This window comes from Panthera tigris, chromosome D3 (genome assembly GCF_018350195.1).
Source record: "Panthera tigris isolate Pti1 chromosome D3, P.tigris_Pti1_mat1.1, whole genome shotgun sequence".
In the NCBI taxonomy this organism is placed as follows: domain Eukaryota; kingdom Metazoa; phylum Chordata; class Mammalia; order Carnivora; family Felidae; genus Panthera; species Panthera tigris.
The window spans coordinates 77569696-77588266 of NC_056671.1; the positions used below are offsets into that span (position 1 = coordinate 77569696).

The 18571-nt window shown below is 50.6% G+C and overlaps 1 protein-coding gene across 1 annotated transcript in view; it reads right to left on the minus strand.

Annotated features, from left to right (window-relative positions):
* The window catches only part of CCBE1 (collagen and calcium binding EGF domains 1), a 228658-nt gene extending 211775 nt beyond the window's left edge, over positions 1-16883 (minus strand). The window contains exons 1-2 of the mRNA XM_042961835.1: positions 16299-16883; positions 15851-15931 (exon numbers count right to left, since the gene is read on the minus strand). Coding sequence (XP_042817769.1) covers positions 15851-15931; positions 16299-16429 — 212 coding nt within the window. The 5' untranslated portion in view covers positions 16430-16883. The remainder of the gene's footprint in view (positions 1-15850; positions 15932-16298) is intronic.
* Between the last annotated feature and the right edge of the window lie 1688 nt (positions 16884-18571).

The window sequence follows — 18571 nt, forward strand, 5'->3', positions numbered from 1 at the left end:
GAGAATATGAATGAATGAATATTCCCAGGCTGATAGTAAGGGAGATCTCAAAGCCACAGCAGGCTCAGCAAGAAACCAGTTCAGACCAGGGCGGGCCTCAAGCTCTGAGAGGAACTTCTCCAAGAAGTCTGAAATGACACAACGCTTAATAAGTTTAAATAGGATGGGAGGAAATTTATACAGATGAGGGTGCCTTGGGGGTTGGAGTCACAATTCTATTTTTGCAGCTAAAATTTTTTTTTTGAGCTACAGGAAAGGCAAAATACAGAGGGAAAGGAAAGGCACTCCGCATTCAGGACTTAGACATCAATAGCATTTCCACAATCACCCTGAAGACCATGAAAAACTGGTCTATCCCAAACCAGAAGTCCACTGGCTGCAAAGATGGGAAGTGTGTGGACGGCGGCTGAGGACAGCTGAAGTCTCTCCCACAGAAGGACTTTGTCAAGAGACGACGCCAGAAATTGACAAAAAGTTCTGAGTTACTTGGAGCTACAGACAAATCAAAAGAAGTTTTGAAAACCGGAATGTGGTGCTGGGGTGGGAGCAGAGGTCCCGGGAGGGGTCGAGGGCCTACCGTCTGTCTTCTCCGCTGTGGAGTCACTGGACCCTAAAACTCTAACTTAGATAATATTTCAAACTATGGTAGGACATTAACTAAAGTTATACTACTGATTTTCCTTTACTACGTAAAACATTGACCGTGCACACGAATAAGGCACCACATTAACAACAAAAGGACTGCAGCTGTGGGTACCTTTCAGTTAAGAATATCTAAGTTGCTTTTTGATATTAGTGAAGCTAATGCATTTTTGTGCATTAGTGAAGCTAATACAGTTTTGCTATGGGGAAATAGTCGCAAGTCTTGTCCACTTGGTTTAAAAGATCCTAAATATAAAACACAAGTACAAAAATAAATGAAATAGCATTTTTTTGGAAAGAGAATGAGCAGGGGAGGGGCAGACTCGAGAGAGGGAGAGAGAGAATCCTAAGCAGGCTCAGCACTGACAGCAGAGAGCCCAACACGGGGCTCAGACTCACAAACCATGAGATCATGACCTGAGCCAAAGTCGGACGCTCAACCGACTGAGCCACCCAGGCGCCCCAATGGAGAACCTTGTTACTGATATTGGTAGTGGAGTCTATGGCAATTGAGTTTCCTACCATAGCATATTTCATATTTTCATCATTTAAAAAAATGCAGAGGGAAAATACGGCTGGCTTTTCACTTTCAAAAAGGAGGTAAATTCGTATCTTTTTTTTCCTCTGTGATTATGATGCAAGTACCCTGAAAAGCCAAGGCTGTGGTTTAGAGTCGTTTGTCTAATTATACCCCCAGCCTGGTGAAAACGCTTACAGAAGGAACACAGGTTGAAATGCAAAGAGTCGTGCACAAGAAGATTAACAGAATCAAACTTCAAGCTAACGAGGAACTTGTCCACTTAATGTGGAGCTCTAGTGGGCTACCGTCTTCTTAAACCAGGATGGACTACCCACGCAGAAGGGGGTTAAGAATATCTGTACCCCAATGTTCACAGTAGTGCTACCATGGATAAAGAGGTGGTGTATATACACAATGGGCTATTAGCCATCAAAAAGAATGAAATCTTGCCACATGCAAACACATGGATGGAACTAGAGTGAATTATGCTAAGTGAAATTAAAGAATTATCACATGATTTCACTATGTGGAATTTAAGAAAACATATGGACAGAGAGGAAGGAAAGGAAAAATAAGATAAAAAGAGGGGCAAACTAGAAGAGACTCTTCTATACAGAGAATAAACTGAGGGTTGCTGGAGGGGTGTTGGGGGGGATGGGCTAAATGGGTGATGGGCATTACAGAGGGCACTTGTTAAATTACACTATATTATGTTCACTAACTTGGATTTAATTAAAAAAATTAATTTTTCCCTGTAAAAAAAAAAATCTGATAATCATCTGGGTAATTCAAGAGATGCCGCATTCTCTTACGTGGGTAATCTGGCAGAAAATGAAGTTCTCGGTCTAAAGCATGTAGCTGCCTTGTTTCACCACGTTCCCTCCTCCCTGGGCAGCTTTAAACACAGCCAAATATGGAACCAGAAGCAGAGCAGAATGGAGACACGGGCAGCGCGGCCGCAGGCCAATTAGCACTCACGGTCCTCACAAGGACCCCTCGATAAGTAAACCCAAAAGGACACGCATTGAAACAAATTCGTAATAAAAGTTTCTGTAAACAGAACACACGCACATTGAGCCCAGTATGTTAGGACAAAAAGAGGTGAAGGACGTTTTATGGGGAAGCCTTCGCATCTGAGGTCCCACTTTGTTAACAGGAGTCTGCCCGAGTGCAACAACGTCTCCCTTCTGGAAAGGAGGGGGTCACGAGGAGGTTTCTGCCCTACGTGGGGAAGCGCATACTTCGCCCGCCTTAGCCTGCTCTGTGGGACTGGAGGTCTTGAAAGCAAGCAGACAGAAGCCAGCCGGTAGGGTGGGGTGTGACGGGAAGGGATGGCCTCAGACACTTCTGCAGAAGATGGGCTCCTGTGCTCACAGCCAAGAGAAGGTTTGCTTTCACGAGTATACACCCGGGGAGTAAAAAGACAGTCCTCTTTCGTGACGGGGCAACGGCAACTACCGAAGGCACTCGAGACACTCCGTGCGCAGCTCACGGATGGCGATCCCGTTTTTAAGGCGGATTAGAGAGAAGCATCCAGAACGCTCCACAGCATCCTCGCCCTTAAGATGTTCTTTAGGTCAAGCAGATCCCCCCGGGCTGTAAACTAAGCCCATTTCCGTTTGTTCTGCGCTCTGTGGAGTGCTCAGTCTCAGATGACCAGACCTGGAAGGAACTCAGTCAAAGCCCCAAGCTCCCACAACGGAGGATCAGAGGGTCAGCCCTAGAGGCTCACGGGGACCGGCACCCACAGCTCTAGGAGGGCAGTGACAGGTCGTCCAGGTTCCAGCCCAGAGTACGCTCTAGCGGTACTAGGTTATCTGCTCCTTCCGATTCATTTCGGGAAAACTTGATCTACTTGAAATTCGCATCCTAAGTTTAAAACCTGAACCCAAGGCCTCGGGGAGGGCCCCTTGGCACTCACTTGCCTTACAAGGAGCTCCCCAGCGAGGAGCTGAATAAGGTGCATCCAGACAATGAAATACTATGCTGTAAAAGTGAGTTAGCGCCCTAGGTGATAAGAGGGGCTCCTCACCAATTACGGGGGGAAGCAATTCTAGAACAAGCCCATTTCCATAAGAGGCAAACTACAAATATTGTCACACCGGCACAGAGAAGAGCAAGACACACACTCTGGTCCCCTGGCAGTCACTACCCTGGAGAGGGAATTAGGGAGCACCCACGGTGAGAAGTCCCACATCACTAGGATGTGCAACGTGCACAGAGCAAGCATTGCGATTAAGAAGGGAAGATTTCCTCTTTTGCGTGTCCCTTTCCCTGCAGGAGCTTCAAAGCAGGGTTCCCTTTACCTGTTTTTCTACAAGAAGCGTCTTCCCCTCATCATTATGGCAATTTCCTTTTGCAGCATCCTTAGAAGTGGGGACGAAACCCCCATCCCTTCAGGACACAGGGTGTCACCGTGGCCCTGGGAGCACCGAGGGCTGCACAGAATGACTGCAGAGATCGCATCAGATACACAGACCGAACGTGTCAGCACAATCCAACCACCGAGCTGTAGCTAAGCGACAGGTTAAGTACACATCCCAAGACGATGCAATCATTTGAAAGGGACGGGGGAAACGGGCTCTTAAGAACAGCCAAGAGCAGATTCACTGAAGACTTCGGACTTGGTGGGGCAGCTTGAACAGAGCCCAATGGCTAAGAGCTATGAGGGTGGAGGAGGGGAAGTCTACACTGGAGATGTACCATGAGCCACCCCCCACCCCCCTCACGGCCCACAAGTGGCTCCAGGTGTAACAAGACCTCCTCCTCCTGCCCTGGGACAACAGGTGGCAGCTGGACTGCCAGAGCCTCCCAGGCTAGGCACCTCCAGCCCCAAGCAGCCTTTGTTAGTGACCTCAACGTGCCCTCCGCAAATAATTTTCATCTGTGCCGCAACCCGAAAACATGGTTCCCAAACACTAGGGGTCTCTGGGAAAAGACTTGAAAGACCGTGTTGGGGGTGGGGGCAGAGTGCTGAGGGAGTTGTCAGGATCCTTTCATGCCTGGAGATTTTAAATATCCGTTCCGATCACATCCTCTCTAATAGGGTGCCACACGGTATGCTGTCAGACTCTGAAAGCAGATTTCAAACTCTGAGGTCATTTACGCACCACTTTACCTTCCCAGCCTCCAATTCAAGGAAAGCCCTCTTTAAAGAGCCTCGGGAGCATATCCATCCAGGAAATGCAATTTCATTTCCTTTCTTGGTTTATAGTAATTTCTATTTCTAGGATTTAATCAACATGATTGCTGTTACTCAAAAAAAAAAAAAAAAAAAAAAAGGCAATTTTTTGCACATAGCCATGCACTCTATGTAGACCTATTTGGGGACTGCCTGGCTTAAGGCCATATGGTAAATATGGGGCTCGGGTGATAACCATACAAACTAGAGCATGTTGTTTTGTGTTCAAGTTAATTGCAAACCTACAAAAAGCCTCACGTTTGCTAGGGATGGAGAGGTTCTTTCGGTGCTCAGAACACTGAAGAAAAACCTACAGATGGAACGGGAAGAGACTGACGGCACACAGATTTCCTATCACACCATGTGGAAAAAAACGGTGCTTGCGTTTGATGCTTGCAAGGAAAGAAAAACACAGCTTGACGTTGAAAAGCTTTTATTTATAATACGCTGAGCCATGTTTATATCTTGGGAGAAGGTTCATGCAGTGCAGCAACAAAGCAAAATGTTTTTTTTTTTTTTTTTTAAAAAGCACCAGAGGTCACTAAGTAGCTCCAAACACCAAGCTGCGAGCCTTCAAGAGGGAAAGAGCGAGCGGTGGGGTCCGCACAAGAGACTTCGAGGTGCTCAGCTTCAGAAACGCAGACGAGCTCAGGAAGACCAGTCTTACCCTCCCTGACTCACCTGCACCCACACCATCGCTCCCCCAGCTGCCCTCGAATCACCACCACCCCCCCCCCGACCCAGGAGTGGAAAGGAGATGTAGGGAGAAAGACTGGGACCTAACAGACAAGGGATGAGGACACCAGGCTGATAGATGGTCCACCGACACAAACTGTAAATTCCCCCATTGAGGGGCACGGACCCGCAAGGAAAGACAGGAGGACCCAGCTCCAGAAGTAACCGTTTATCCTCTGGCAAAGAGCCAGGCTGCACACTACTCCCTTTTGCCCTTTGCTCCAAGGTTTTCAGCTTTGGCTACAAGTTGAAATCACGCACGGAGCTTTGAAATTCCCTGGTACCAGGTACGCCCACCCCCAGAGTTTCCGACATACCTGGGTCTAGCATGCTATGTAGACACTAGGGTGGTTTTTTTTTTCCGAACACTCACAAAGGGGTTCCAATGTGCAGCCCAGGTTATGAATCCCTGCCCGTGGCTCTACGTCAGAAGCAAAGAGGAGCCACAGGAGAGCGAGCAAACCCTCGAACGACGTATCAGGACCGTGCGTCTCAACGTAACATGCATAGGAAACACCTGAGGACCTTGTCTAGATGCAAGATTCTGCTTAAGATCTGGAGTGGGGCCTCAGCACCTTCAGTTCCGATGCCTCTACGTAAGGGTCAGAACAGTCTACGGCCTCCATCTGATGTCCACCTAGAGAGGTTCCAAAGAAGTGAATGTTACAAATAACATTGTGGTTTATGCGATTTTCGATAGTTTAAGCCTTTTCTTTCTTCAGTGGCACTGAAGGCCCTTAGCTGCATTCGATCACTCAGGATCACCAGGGCAGACAGGGCCGCTCGTGGGAATTACAGTACGTACATAAAACATCCCCCCCGCCCACACACACACGGCCCAGTGTGTGCTGTGTTTTATTGGGAGGGCAGGTTACAGGGCTGTATCGTGACCTCCCCAAAGCTGAAGTCTGAATGAACTCCAGTCCCTCAGGGTGGGACTGCATTTAGAGATAGGAGCTTTGAAAAGCTCACGACTTAAAATGAGGTCATTAAGAGGGGCCTGACCCGATATGAAGTGCTGTCCTTACAAGAGAGGATCTGGTGAAGACGCCAGGAGGCAGCAACGGTCTGCAAGCCAAGGAGACGCTTGGAAAGGGATCAGTTCTATCAACACCTTCAGCTCAGACTTCTGGCCTCCGAAATTGTGAGAATGGGGTTTCTGTTAATGCCACCCGAGCCTAGGTCATTTGGGCAGGCCTAGCAAATGGACATGGGGGGGGGCGCTTGGGTTGTTGGGTCTACTTTTGAGAATCTGTCTTACACTTTCAGCCATTCCTGTGGAATAGACATTCCTGTCTCTAGCACTTCCTCTCCCCTCTAAATGCCACTTTTTGGTTTGTGATTGGCAGGAGGAAAGCAAGGTAACCAGAAGATCAGGCCCTTAGGAAGAACTGTGGGTAAGAACATAGGTTCTGGAGTCAGACGGTTTGCCTTAGAAGCTGGGCTCTGCCACGCACCTGCTCTGGGACCTTGAGCAGGAACGGGCACGCAGACTCACAAGGAAAGCAGCCACCCCACTTGTCGCTGTGGTTTCGGTATCCGAACTCCCTCTGTCGTCTCCTTTTCCAGCTGTGTTCCGAATAGAAACTGGTGCCTGGGGCACCCGGGTGGCTCAGGCACCAGACCCTTGATTTCAGCTCAGGTCATGATCCCAGGGTCGTGGGATCGAGTCCGTGTCAGGCTCTGCACTCACAGCATGGACCCTGCTTGGGATTCTCTGTCCCTCTCCGGCTTGTGTGCTCACTCTCAAACAAAACAAAAATTAAAAAGAAAAAGAAACTGATGCCTGTAGTAACCTCCACAGAAGTACAGGGTTCCTGTATGAAACTTCTTTCCCTGTGTCTGCCCAGCTAGGCCAGAAGGTACAAGAGGTCTAGAAAACAAATTAGTATTGAATTCAATTTTTACTGACTTGCAAAAAAAAAAAAAAAAAAAAAAAAAAAAAAAAAAAGTCCTTCAAATTTTCCTCAGAGATAGAATCTCACCGACATTGTGTTCTACATTCTTCTAACTTTCAGGGACTACCAGAACTCAATTCCAGTGCCATTTTTTGGAACGTCCTTGCCTGCAAAGAAGGTCTTCGTGGATTCCTAGGAAGGCAACCTCTGCCCGGCCATGCAACTTTTCCACCACAAAAATCATGAGCTGTGTCAGTACAGACACCTCCCAGACGAAACCTGGGCCCGTTCATGACAGCAACGCCCAGTGACATCAAAGGCAGGGGGGCGCCAAGGTGCCCCATCTGCACCACCATTTAGCCTGCCTCATCTCCACAGCAACAGTGCTGGCTGGGCACACACCACGGGTCGCAAAAATTCCAAGTGTTGATCTGTCACGCTTCCCACACTCTTTTCACCTCCGTTTACTTGAATCCATGAAAATGGCAGTTACCAAGGTCAGAAGCTCCCACGTGACTTTAAGCATTTTCTCCAACTTTACCTCCAGAGGATGCTCTCTATTCCCTAGCAAGTTTTTGTACCTTTTTTCCTCTTTGCCACGCCCCCATGGCATTCCTCTTAATAGGTCAGGTTGTGAGTCCAACCTTCCCCTTCCCTTTCCCCAAAAGGCCATTAGATTTGGCTTCCCCCCCTCAGACTATGGCTTCTAAATAGTTCTTTCCTTCACTTCCCTCACATGCTCAGTGTCAGAAGGCATCGCTAAGAAGTCTTTGTGATCTTTACAGAACAAAAGAGTTGACGTTTTTAAAAGGCACTTCAGACTTTAAATTCAAAGGTTTAACGGCAGACACTGTGCTTAGTGGAATGGAGGAACAGACGACTTCTTAGCCACAGAAGGAAAAACGTAATGTTGCAACTCTGATTTAGAGTACCACCCCCTCCCCCCCGCATTGAAAGGGTTTTGACGCATGTTCCTCAAGTAGGTACTATCATTTGATTTTTGAAGGCAATGTTTCCCATGGTAGAAATTCAAAACAAATTCACAGAGCAGTGGCTTGGAGTCAACACAACATGGGATCATCAATGCGCAAAGTCAGGAATTAAAGTATGGGGTTAGGGAGGGGAAGATCAGCCTTGGCAAGCCATGGACTACTCAACTAGCACAGGAAGCCGGGTCTTGAGAACACGCACAAAAGCAGAAATTAGTACTCCACTACCCGCAATAAGGTCAGCTTTACAACACTGACAAGTTACATCCATTCATGGTATCTGGGGAGGAGGACTTGGGGCAGGGGTGGCGGGGGGTGGACAGAGTTCCAGCTTCCTGGAGATCAGGAAACCAAGTCACAAAGATGCACAGGTCAGGAGACCCAAATACAGTAAGGGAACAGAAAAGCAAGGACCTGAAGACAAAGCTGGCCAAAGGTCCCTAAAGTCACCTTCTTGAGACACTTCCATCTGTGGACAAGGTTCCAGATGGAGGACCCCACTCCCGGACCTCGTGTGAAGATGGCTATGGAAGCTGACCAACTTTCTAGAGAGAGCCAGATGGTAAAGATCGGAGGCTTAGGGGACCAAGTGAGGTCTCTTGCATTTCTTTTTTTTTTTTTTTTTTTTTTTTAACTCTTTCAAGACCTACAAAGCATTCTTAAGCCAGAAGTTGTGGAAAACGTGCCTTATGCCCTACTTCGCCGATTCCTGCCCTATACCCAACTCCCAGAGCCATGTCCCAGAGCAGAGAAACCTCTCCTGGCCTCCTGCGGGCTCTCTACCAGCCACTGCTGTGCTGACAACTGCCATCATCATTCCCCAGAAGCTGGGGGGGGGGGGGGGTGGCTCACCAGAGTGGGGCAAACACAGGACGGCCCACAGACACAGCCAAGAAAGAAAGGTTGAGACCAGAGGTAAAGGCAGAGAACAGATGCAGTCCAGGTTTCCTGAAATCCCGAAGGGTAGGGAAAAATGATCTCGTCCCTGCTCTGCCAGACAGAACGAGGCAGTCTATTCACACCTCCAAGCTCCCACACACACTTTGGACTTGAAGCCAGAAAGAGGTGCTCTGCTCAAAGGGGGTTAAATGTGTAGACCTCGCACCCCACTCTCCCCTCTCCTCCCCAGAATGGAAATCGTCCAGGAAGTTCAGCTTACGACTACAGTGAACCAGGATGGGTTAGGACAACGAAGGAATGCGGAGGGACATTCCTCCTCACAACTGTCTGCCTCAAGTTACCGTTGGCAAACAGGAGGGTGGTGAGAGCCGAGGCGAACTGGTTGTTCCCAGCGGGCCCGTTCTGATGCTGGCATCCACCTGACAGGGCAAAGAGCCAGAGAATTCAGTTCTTTAATACCTTCCCATCCCAGTGATTCTTGGGAGAGACTGGAGGCACACGCTAACGTCTAACACCCCTGCAGAACTCTGGTTACCACCAGCCTTGGATTCTCAGGTTCCTGCTTGGCAGGGTTCTTGGGCTGAAAGGATACAGGTGGGCCCCTGGAATTTGCAAGCTCGTAGGCCCCCCAGATGTCACCTTAATCAGATGTGCGCCAAAAACAGCCCCAAAGACCTCGGACTCGAAATGCCTTTACTGAAAGAGAAATGGAATTAAAATCCCTAAGTCCTAGGAGGGTAGAGGTGCTTTTTTTTCCTGCCTTTTACACACACACACACACACACACACACACACACACACGGAGGCCCCAGCAGTGTGCTTGGCACATAGGGACTCAAGCATTTGCTGAATAAATGAACCAAAATCGTTGGTAAAACTTTACAACTGCCCCACAGCTTCGTGGAAAAGAACGTAGCTTGAGAAACCCACGGATGTTGTAGTTGTGTATGTTTTCATCCCCAAAGAAAAGCAATCAACAGAGCAGAGATCTCTGTTCTCCGGACAATCAACGGCACTCCAAAGGCAAGACGCATTAACTCACAAAAGCAGGGAGGGTCCCGCTGGGCAGGCGGTGGTAGGTTTGGGGAAGCTGAACTCACTGACACGGAAAAGACTGATTGAAATGCAAACTTTCTCCTGAGCAGATAGAGTATTCTGGAATAAAGAGCGCCTTTGCTTTTTCCGGGTGCACCCACGCAGCTTCACTCAGATGAAGTTAATGTAGGAAGTCAGGCATCAATGACTTCAGGGACAATGAGCACGGCCAATGGAGCCATCTCAAAGGGCACCCCAGGGAAAGCACAGCCTTTTGTGGTGAGTTCAATGCTTGGTTGTTTCCTAGCACTTTGTGTCGTTCCTCTGAGAAGGAGTGAAAAGTGATACAGGCCCCTGCCTTGGCCGATACCTTCCCCCCCCCCTGCCTCCCACACGGGTCCTTCCGCGGAGGATAAACGTGGAAGGGAGCAGGATCCCCCGTAAAAACGCAACCCCCGACTTCAAAGCCAGGGTCTATGGGACAGTTAACTACAGGCAGGAACACCCACGTTCTCTCCAGGTGCTACGGGAAGCACCAAGTGCATGACATTAGTTGTAACTTCCAGACTCAGCACCTGTAACACGGCACTGGTTGAAACGGGTCAAGCCAAGAACCAACGAAAGGCATGACGGCATCTCAGCAGTGCAGGAAATCCAGTTTCTAAAAAAACAAAAAAAAGAAGAAAACAAAGCAGCTTCCTGTCCCTCAGGCTAGAAAAGGAGGCATACCTGGATAGAATAGCAACGTGAGTTCTAGAAAGGCTAAGTCAACTTCCGTTTGCTTGTCACGTTCAGTCACTTGACAAGGTACAGGACACTGTCCAGGCAGGAGAGTAGCCTCTGACGACACGGTCGCAGACCAGGGGACAGACACTCCAATACCCTTGTGAGGGCACCATCCAGTGACAAAGAGGGTCTAACGCGGGGAAACCGAGGCTGCCTGCAATGTGCTTGTGATTTAATCAGTTCCGCACAAAGCTGTCTCTACCTGTGTCCTGCTCTTTTCATAGTACGTCCTCACTTTTAGATGGCTGGTCACAAGGATACAAATGCTTTCTGAACAAGGGACAGCATACCCCGAGTGAGAGAACAATTAGTCGCGGTGTGGCCACCTAGTGCCTGTTCTGAGCTATGCTGGCCACAGAACAGAGGCACAGAAGGGAGACGAGCAGGCTGGGAACTGGAAGGTTTGTTTCCTAGTCTTCCGGTCACCACCAAGAACACCCTTGATGACTCCAGACGAGGCACAAGCCTTTAAGATTCTTTAAAGGGAGCTAACTAGGCCTCCCACCCACTCATCACGCAAGTAGGGTACCTTACATAGTCAGGAAGAAACAAAGACCCACTCTCCGTGACTTTTCCCAAGGCACTGGATTTCTGACCTATCCCCACATTTGGAAAGCCATCTAAAAACTGCTGTGCCCGGGGGTATACGCTCTTTCCGGACATGGTCTGAGTTTTTTCTTCCCAAAAACTGCCACCATCCTGCCCAAGACTTAGTGTCCAATCAGCATCTACCACGTACACTCGATATGCCAAACATAATTCAGTAGTGATAAGGGGTAATCGTTAAATACATACATCAGCTCATTCGATCTTCAGGGTAACCCTGTACCTCCCGTACTAAGAATCTTCATTTTAGAAAGGAGACCATTAAAGCAGGTTAAACTGTTCAAGGTCACAATCAAGCTGGGATTCAAACCGGGACAGTTCCTGTTACTGCGGTTTTGACCTTCATGTCCTCCGTAGGAGCTCTGTGACCAGATCGTGCACTCTACAGTCTTTCCTTCAGTGTAGCCTCAGCTAGAGTCGTCAGCCTAGCAGCACGGCTCTAAGGGACTTTGCTATCCTCCAAGTCTCAAACACACTTGCATAACTATCCCCTTAACTTCGACCTCTTAACAGGATTTGGCAATGCACACATTACGGAAAGGTGGGAGTTTTTGCATCCCTAAGTCATGATCTCCCACCGGACGGACCCCAAAAGCAGTACCTAAGGAGACTCTACAGAAAGACCTACCACAGAGGGGCAGCTACGGGCCTCGGAGGTCCAGGAATCACAAAACAGTCACACCTAATGCAAATTAAGCACCTAACATAGTGTTAGTTTTCTCGTGCCCAGAAAACCATTCCTGGCTGCTTCGAATCTCTTCCCCATCCCGGGTAGTTACAGTTTGAACTGTAGGACGTTGAACTGGATCTATCCTCATGGTTTCAAAGGCCTCGGTCGAAAAATCAGGTCTATAAATGGAAATCAGAGACAGTAGCTTATTCTTTTATGTGCATTTTGTAAGGCTATCTTAAGGTGCTAACAGATTCTCAATGGGTGAGAAATTATGTTTATCAGACACAGCCTCAAAAATCGGATTTTCTGGACCTTTCCTACACCACGGATTTTCATCTTCCAGGAGGCTTTAACTTGTCATTTTTATGGATAGACCCAACAAACAAAAGGTAAACAAACGTTTTGTTCAAAGCTACGCGGTTGGGAAAGTCAACTTGTGGGAAAACTTTTAACAGCCACAGGAGGGTAACACCATGATAAAAGCATGCGCTTGGTTTCGCTAAACAGTCTGAGGGAAGAGGTCAGAGGGTATACTCCTTTACCAGTAGTTAAATCACGCTGCACCAGAGAAGTCTGAACAACCCAACCTGCACTCTACATGAGGCAGTTACCAGCATTCACTCAAGTGTTTGAACTTGGGGGCACTGGGCACAATGCACATTGGGGTGGAGAGTCTCCACAGACAGACCCTGTGGATAAGAGGAAACCCTTCAAGGAAGGAAAGCTGTATACATATGAACCAATTTTGGGTAGGACAAGGTCGTATGAAGTCCATTGTCTAAGACCGATCTCAAAGGCAGGGCTAATTCCAAAAAGAGCCACGGGGCGGGTCTTCTGAATGCACAGCCACCTGAATTTATAGTCTTAGATCCCAGAAAATTCTGCCTCCTAAGATACGCCCGGGATGATGAAAGGGCCTGGGCCCAGACTTTGAAGTCAGACAAGCCTGGGTTTGGATCTCGGCTCCCACGTGTATTAACTTGGCGACCCCAACTGAGTTTACTTAATCCTGGAGGCTTGGTTCCTCCCCCTGTAAAACTGAACCACCAATGCAGGCGGCCCGGTGGATTAGATGTGCATGTGACCTGCACAGAACAGGGCTGAGTACAAAGTCCTCAAAGTTGTCATTTAACAGAAGACAGACATGGAAAGGTACTGCTGAGATGAAACCGTGTAACCCAAGTGGGCACAGGTGGCAGGAAAGGGGTCCAGAATGAACATTCTGAGCCCATCTTTTATTCTCTAGATCATTTAGGGTTCCATTTACTTTTGAGTAACAGATCCAATACTAAAATGAACATGGCAGAAGGGAGTAAAATCCTTCGTTCCTCTCCCTCGCCGAAGTCACATAAAATCATTTAACAAGTTCAGCAGGGACTTCTACAGTTCACCAGTGCTAAAAACTGAGGACAAGCGGTAACGAGTGGGGACCATCCATCTGCATTCCCTAAACGGCAACTCCACTACTGTACTGAAGCTTAATCCAGGGTCAGCCAAGATGTGAAGAGTCTTGTTTCCCAGAAGGATGGTCCTTTCAGTGTTCGGTTAACGTGGTAGGAGGGACAAGGTGTGCACCTGCAGAAGCCTCTGTGCTCCTCGAAGGCTCGGTCTAAGTGGGTTTGCAGCGACCAGGTTGAAGACCGTGGTTCCTAGAGAAGGGCTTCACCTTTAACGTAATTGCACTAACAGGCTCTGATTTGGGAGGTCAGGGGCAGGCCTCGAGACTAACAAGCTCCTAGAGGATGCTGGTTTGCAGATCACTTGGAGTAGCAAGGGTCTACGGGGCTCGGCCCATCAATTCACAACCCAAGCACAATACTCCTGCAGCCGTGGGGTTCAAAAAGCAAACAGGGGCAGCAGTTGCCAACCTTGGACTTTACTCCCCTGACTTCGCGATTTCCTAGTCCAAAGCTAACGGAGTATACACAAAACTCTCGAATTCCATAAAACCAGAAAACAGGCCCAGGGACCATTAACCCCACTTTCCCCCCACTAAAAACCCCCTCCTCCCCGTTCCACTCACCACCCCCCTCCAGAACAAAGCTCCTTACTTTGTGATAGAACAGATAATTTGTTAACCCTCGAGTGTTTTAACAGCTATCCAAAGGAACAGCTTGTCAAGACATGGATAGGGTCTCGAGTTTGTGTAGAAAAAAAGCCAGGGTTTTTAAACATCTGGGAAAAATGACGGTAACAGCGTAATGAAGTCAACTTAAGACCCCTATCAGGGCACCAGTGGTTTCTGAAAGTTAGACATGCATTCTGCGAAGGCCACTGCTTTAATGTGCAGTCTGACCTTCAGGGACCTAACAAATGCGTAAACCATCTCAGGGACACTTTCCTCGTGAAGTTAGAGGCTTCGTGCTGTATTGATAGGAAAACCACATGTCCTAGTACTGCGGTCACGTGGAGGACAGCGATCCTCGTGCCCACACCCTCTCATCTCACCAACTGGGTGACCTTGCTTACGCAGTTAACCTCTTCTAGCCTTTACACCTGCAAACTGAACGGACTCACCCGCCCCCCCCAACCCCATGTGTTCAGTGTTGACTACTCACATCCTGGAGACCACCCTTCCCAAGCCCAAGGAGTATGGACTCCCTTACATGATAGTCCGCTGCCAGTGGCAGATTTTAGAGCACAGTACATAATGTAACTGATTACCAGCTTTTAGATCATTTAACTTGCCAGCCCTGGAAACACATGCAAGCTTTTGAGCGTGTGAAATAAGGTTTCTACAGCTGAAAACATGGTAATGCTGTAACAGATGAACCCAAGAGTAAAGCTTTCTTCCAAATTCACTTGTGGGGACTTCCAGATTATCTTGTAGGATTTATCCTGGCACCCCAGAGTGTAGGACCACCCCCCTGAAGACAGTGTGGCACGGGTGTGAGATTCCCATCTCGCACAGTACCTTTAAAAGGAAACTTGAGGGGCGCCTGGGTGGCGCAGTCGGTTAAGCGTCCGACTTCAGCCAGGTCACGATCTCGCGGTCCGTGAGTTCGAGCCCCGCGTCAGGCTCTGGGCTGATGGCTCGGAGCCTGGAACCTGTTTCCGATTCTGTGTCTCCCTCTCTTTCTGCCCCTCCCCCGTTCATGCTCTCTCTCTGTCCCAAAAATAAATAAAAGACGTTGAAAAAAAAAATTTTATAAAGGCAACTTGCGTTCATGGGTACGTGTTTCCCATTCAGGGAAAGCACAGAAACAAGCCAGGAACTGGAAGGTGAAAACAAATGGACCCTCACCTCTGAGGTAGCAAGCAGGGAATAGGGATTCTCTCCTTTTGTTACTGAGAACCACCTGGGAAGTACTTCCCAATCTATAGACCCCTGAACCAGGGGTAATTTTAACAGGCATCCAGGTCATCTGTGGACTGCATTTTCAGGAAATCCTCTCCTTGTGGCTCAATCTTGACGTTGTTTTCGCTCAACACAACTATGTCCACAGCCCGCAAACCTCCCCCACCCTTTTGCCCAGAGACCGTGACAGTGTCACAAGGCCCCGGTAATTGTCAACGTTTCTAAACAAAACGCTAACGCCACCAGCCCTGTTTGCTGTGGCGCACGGTTTGATACCCACGGTCCGATCCCCTTTCTTTAGAAGCTTCCAGCCGCCTCTTCTCAGATGGCTACCACGCAAGGTATTCCGGAAAGCGGTAAACAGCTCGGGGTCTCAGGTGCACTTAGGTGCAAGCTCCAGGTTCACACTCGGTCGCCCGTCATTGCTTTAGCCCCAAAACCGCACCAGAAGGGCTGAGCCCAAGAACTCCTAGAGCACGTCCCGGCGCAGAGCGAGCGCGTCTCCAAACCCCTCCTCTGCGGAGCCGCCTTTCCAAGCAGCCAGGCAGGGTGCGCCCTGGCGGACTCGGCAAAGCCCCAGGGCTTACCTGAAACACGTGGTGAGCTCACCCGAAGACTTCAGACATGGGTATTTCGTCGTGGCGATCTTGTTTTCCGAGCAGATCTCCCTAAGGAGAAAAGGTCGAGGGGCAACTTCGCTCGCCGGCCACGGGAGAGGGGAGGGGCAGGGTGCGCGAGGGTGGCAGGGAGCGGCGTCCCGAAGCGCGGACGCGCAGTGGCCTCGGGGGCTGGGCCTGGCGGTGGGGGGGGGGGGGGTGTCCCCGCGCGCGAACCGAGCCCCCAGGACGGCGGTAACAGGGAACACCGACCCACTGATGAGGGGACCCCGGGCGGGGAGCCGAGTTCTATGCCGCCTGGGAGAGCCGAGCACCCAGCCGGCGGAGCGAGGGCATGCGGGTGCCTGGGGGAACCGGGGGGGTACCGCCCGCACCCCGAGAGCCGGGCGCCCACCAAGCCGGGGCTGGCAGCGCTTACCTGTCGCCGTCCTCGGGTTCCTCTCGGTAGCTCCACGTGTGTCCCAGCGCCAGGAGCAGCAGCAGCGGACCCAGGCTCCTGCCCAGCTGCCCCCTCGCCACTCCTCCCCGACTCGGAGGTGGCGGCACCATCAGGGAAGCTCCCGGCCTCTTCCCGGCGGCGCCGGAGCTCTCTCCCCGCCTGCGCCCGGCTCGTCCGCGGCCGCCGCCTTCCCTCTCCCCGGCAGGGGGCGCCGGAGAACAGGGGCGTCTGCGCCACCTGCGCGAGGCACGGGGCTGGGGGCGTCGCGGGGCCTGGGGTCAGGGCCAGGAGCCGGGTGCTGGGTGCAAATTCCGCGGAGGGGCGGGTGGAGGGGTCGTCTGCGGTGCACGGCCGGCGCGAGGGTCGCGGGGCCTAAGCCGGCTCGCCCGGGAGGTTCACTCCGGATCCACAGACTCACCGGACTCGACTTTGGGCTGCGCCCTCGCCGCTCTCCTCTTCCTGGGCTGGGAGGGAAGGGCAGGGCGCGCAGAGCCGGCGGCTGTGTGCATCTCGCTCCAGGGTCGCTCGACCGCGAGGAGGAGGAGGAGGAGGAGGAGGAGGAGGAGGAGCTGGCTCGCACCCCCCGGAGAGGGAGGGGGAGCCCAAGGGTTAATCAGCCTCCTTCCTGGCGTCAGGTCACTTCTGAAGGCCAGGGCAGGCTTGCGGCTGCCTTTCCCCCTCCAGCGCCTACGCCGTGCTTTCCCACCACCCCGGGCTTCACCCCGCAGGATTAGGGGGGGGGCAGGGGGAAGGAGTCGGAAAGCCACAGCGTCTCTCCACGCCCGAGACGGAGCAATTTACAGGGCGTAGTAGCCTGTCTTCCTTGGAACCTTAGAAGAAAGGTCTCCCGATCGGTTACACTTGTATCTAAAGCCGCTTTTTTCTCCCCAGCCCGTGGCCGAGACAAGTGAGGAGCTCCCGGCAGCTCTTCCTGGGGGCTTTTATAGCCTCTCGCCCTAATTGGCTTTCGTGCTGTTTCCACGCCCCGTGGGCCAGCACACGTGAGCGCTGGAAACTCCTGGAAGACCAGGTGAGGCGCGGAGGGGGCGGTTAATCACCGGCCCTGCGCGCTGCTGGTGAACGCGGCGGGGTTCGCGCGGAGCCAAAGCCCCGTGGGGGCGGTAAATCCGCTGGTTTGGTGACGACCCCGCCACCGTAATTCGTTACACCTCTGCATCGTAACGCTTCGCTGAACATCAGGAGTTTTTCTGGGCCTGTTAAGAGAAAAACTCGTGACACAGACGTGCCGGACGGAGCCGGCAAGTGGTCGCGGCCCCGAAGTGCATGGCAAGAGCACGAGGTTGTAATGCCTGGCCTCTAACAGACGCGTGGTGTTTTGCAGCCGCGGGGCGAGAAGTAGCTTGTTCGCAAGTTACCGGTGTGAGATGTTTTGTTTCAGAATGTTCTGGTCAACTGAGAATTGCCAGGTGTATCACCCACACCTTGACATTTTTAATAGCAGTGGCGTCTTCCTCCCTTTGTAGAATGCTTTTAGATTTGCCACAGGGTTTTCACATTCATGAATGTGGATTTTATTGATACGCTATCCCTTGAAACTAGGAGTCTGATTTCTTAGTTCAGTGAGATGTTTTTCCCCGGCAACGCTTACACGGAGCCAGCAGACCATAAAACAGACTCAGTACTAAAATATGGTGCTACCCACACGAAGTAAAATGGGGAGACTTCCCTCATGAATGTTTGTGATTGGTTGATTTACTTTTTATTTTTGAGAGAGACAGAGAGAGAGCTGGGGAGAGGGGCAGGGGGAGAGAGCGAATCTTAAGCAATCTTTGCACTCAGCTCAGAGCCCATCGCGGGGCTCCATCCCAAGACGGTGGGATCATGACCTGGTCGGAAACCAAGAGTGAACGGACTGAATCACTCAGGCACCCCTATGAGTTTTAAATGAGGTAATACATATAAAGTATTTTTCACAGTGCCCAGCATGTATTGTGTGCTCAGCAGACATTAACTGGTAGCGTTTTAAAAATTTTTTTTCAACGTTTTTTATTTATTTTTGGGACAGAGAGAGACAGAGCATGAACGGGGGAGGGGCAGAGAGAGAGGGAGACACAGAATCGGAAGCAGGCTCCAGGCTCCGAGCCATCAGCCCAGAGCCTGAGGCGGGCCTCGAACTCACGGACCGCGAGATCGTGACCTGAGCTGAAGTCGGACGCTTAACCGACTGCGCCACCCAGGCGCCCCACTGGTAGCGTTTTTAACATAATTATTGCACGGATCTTTCCGTTTTA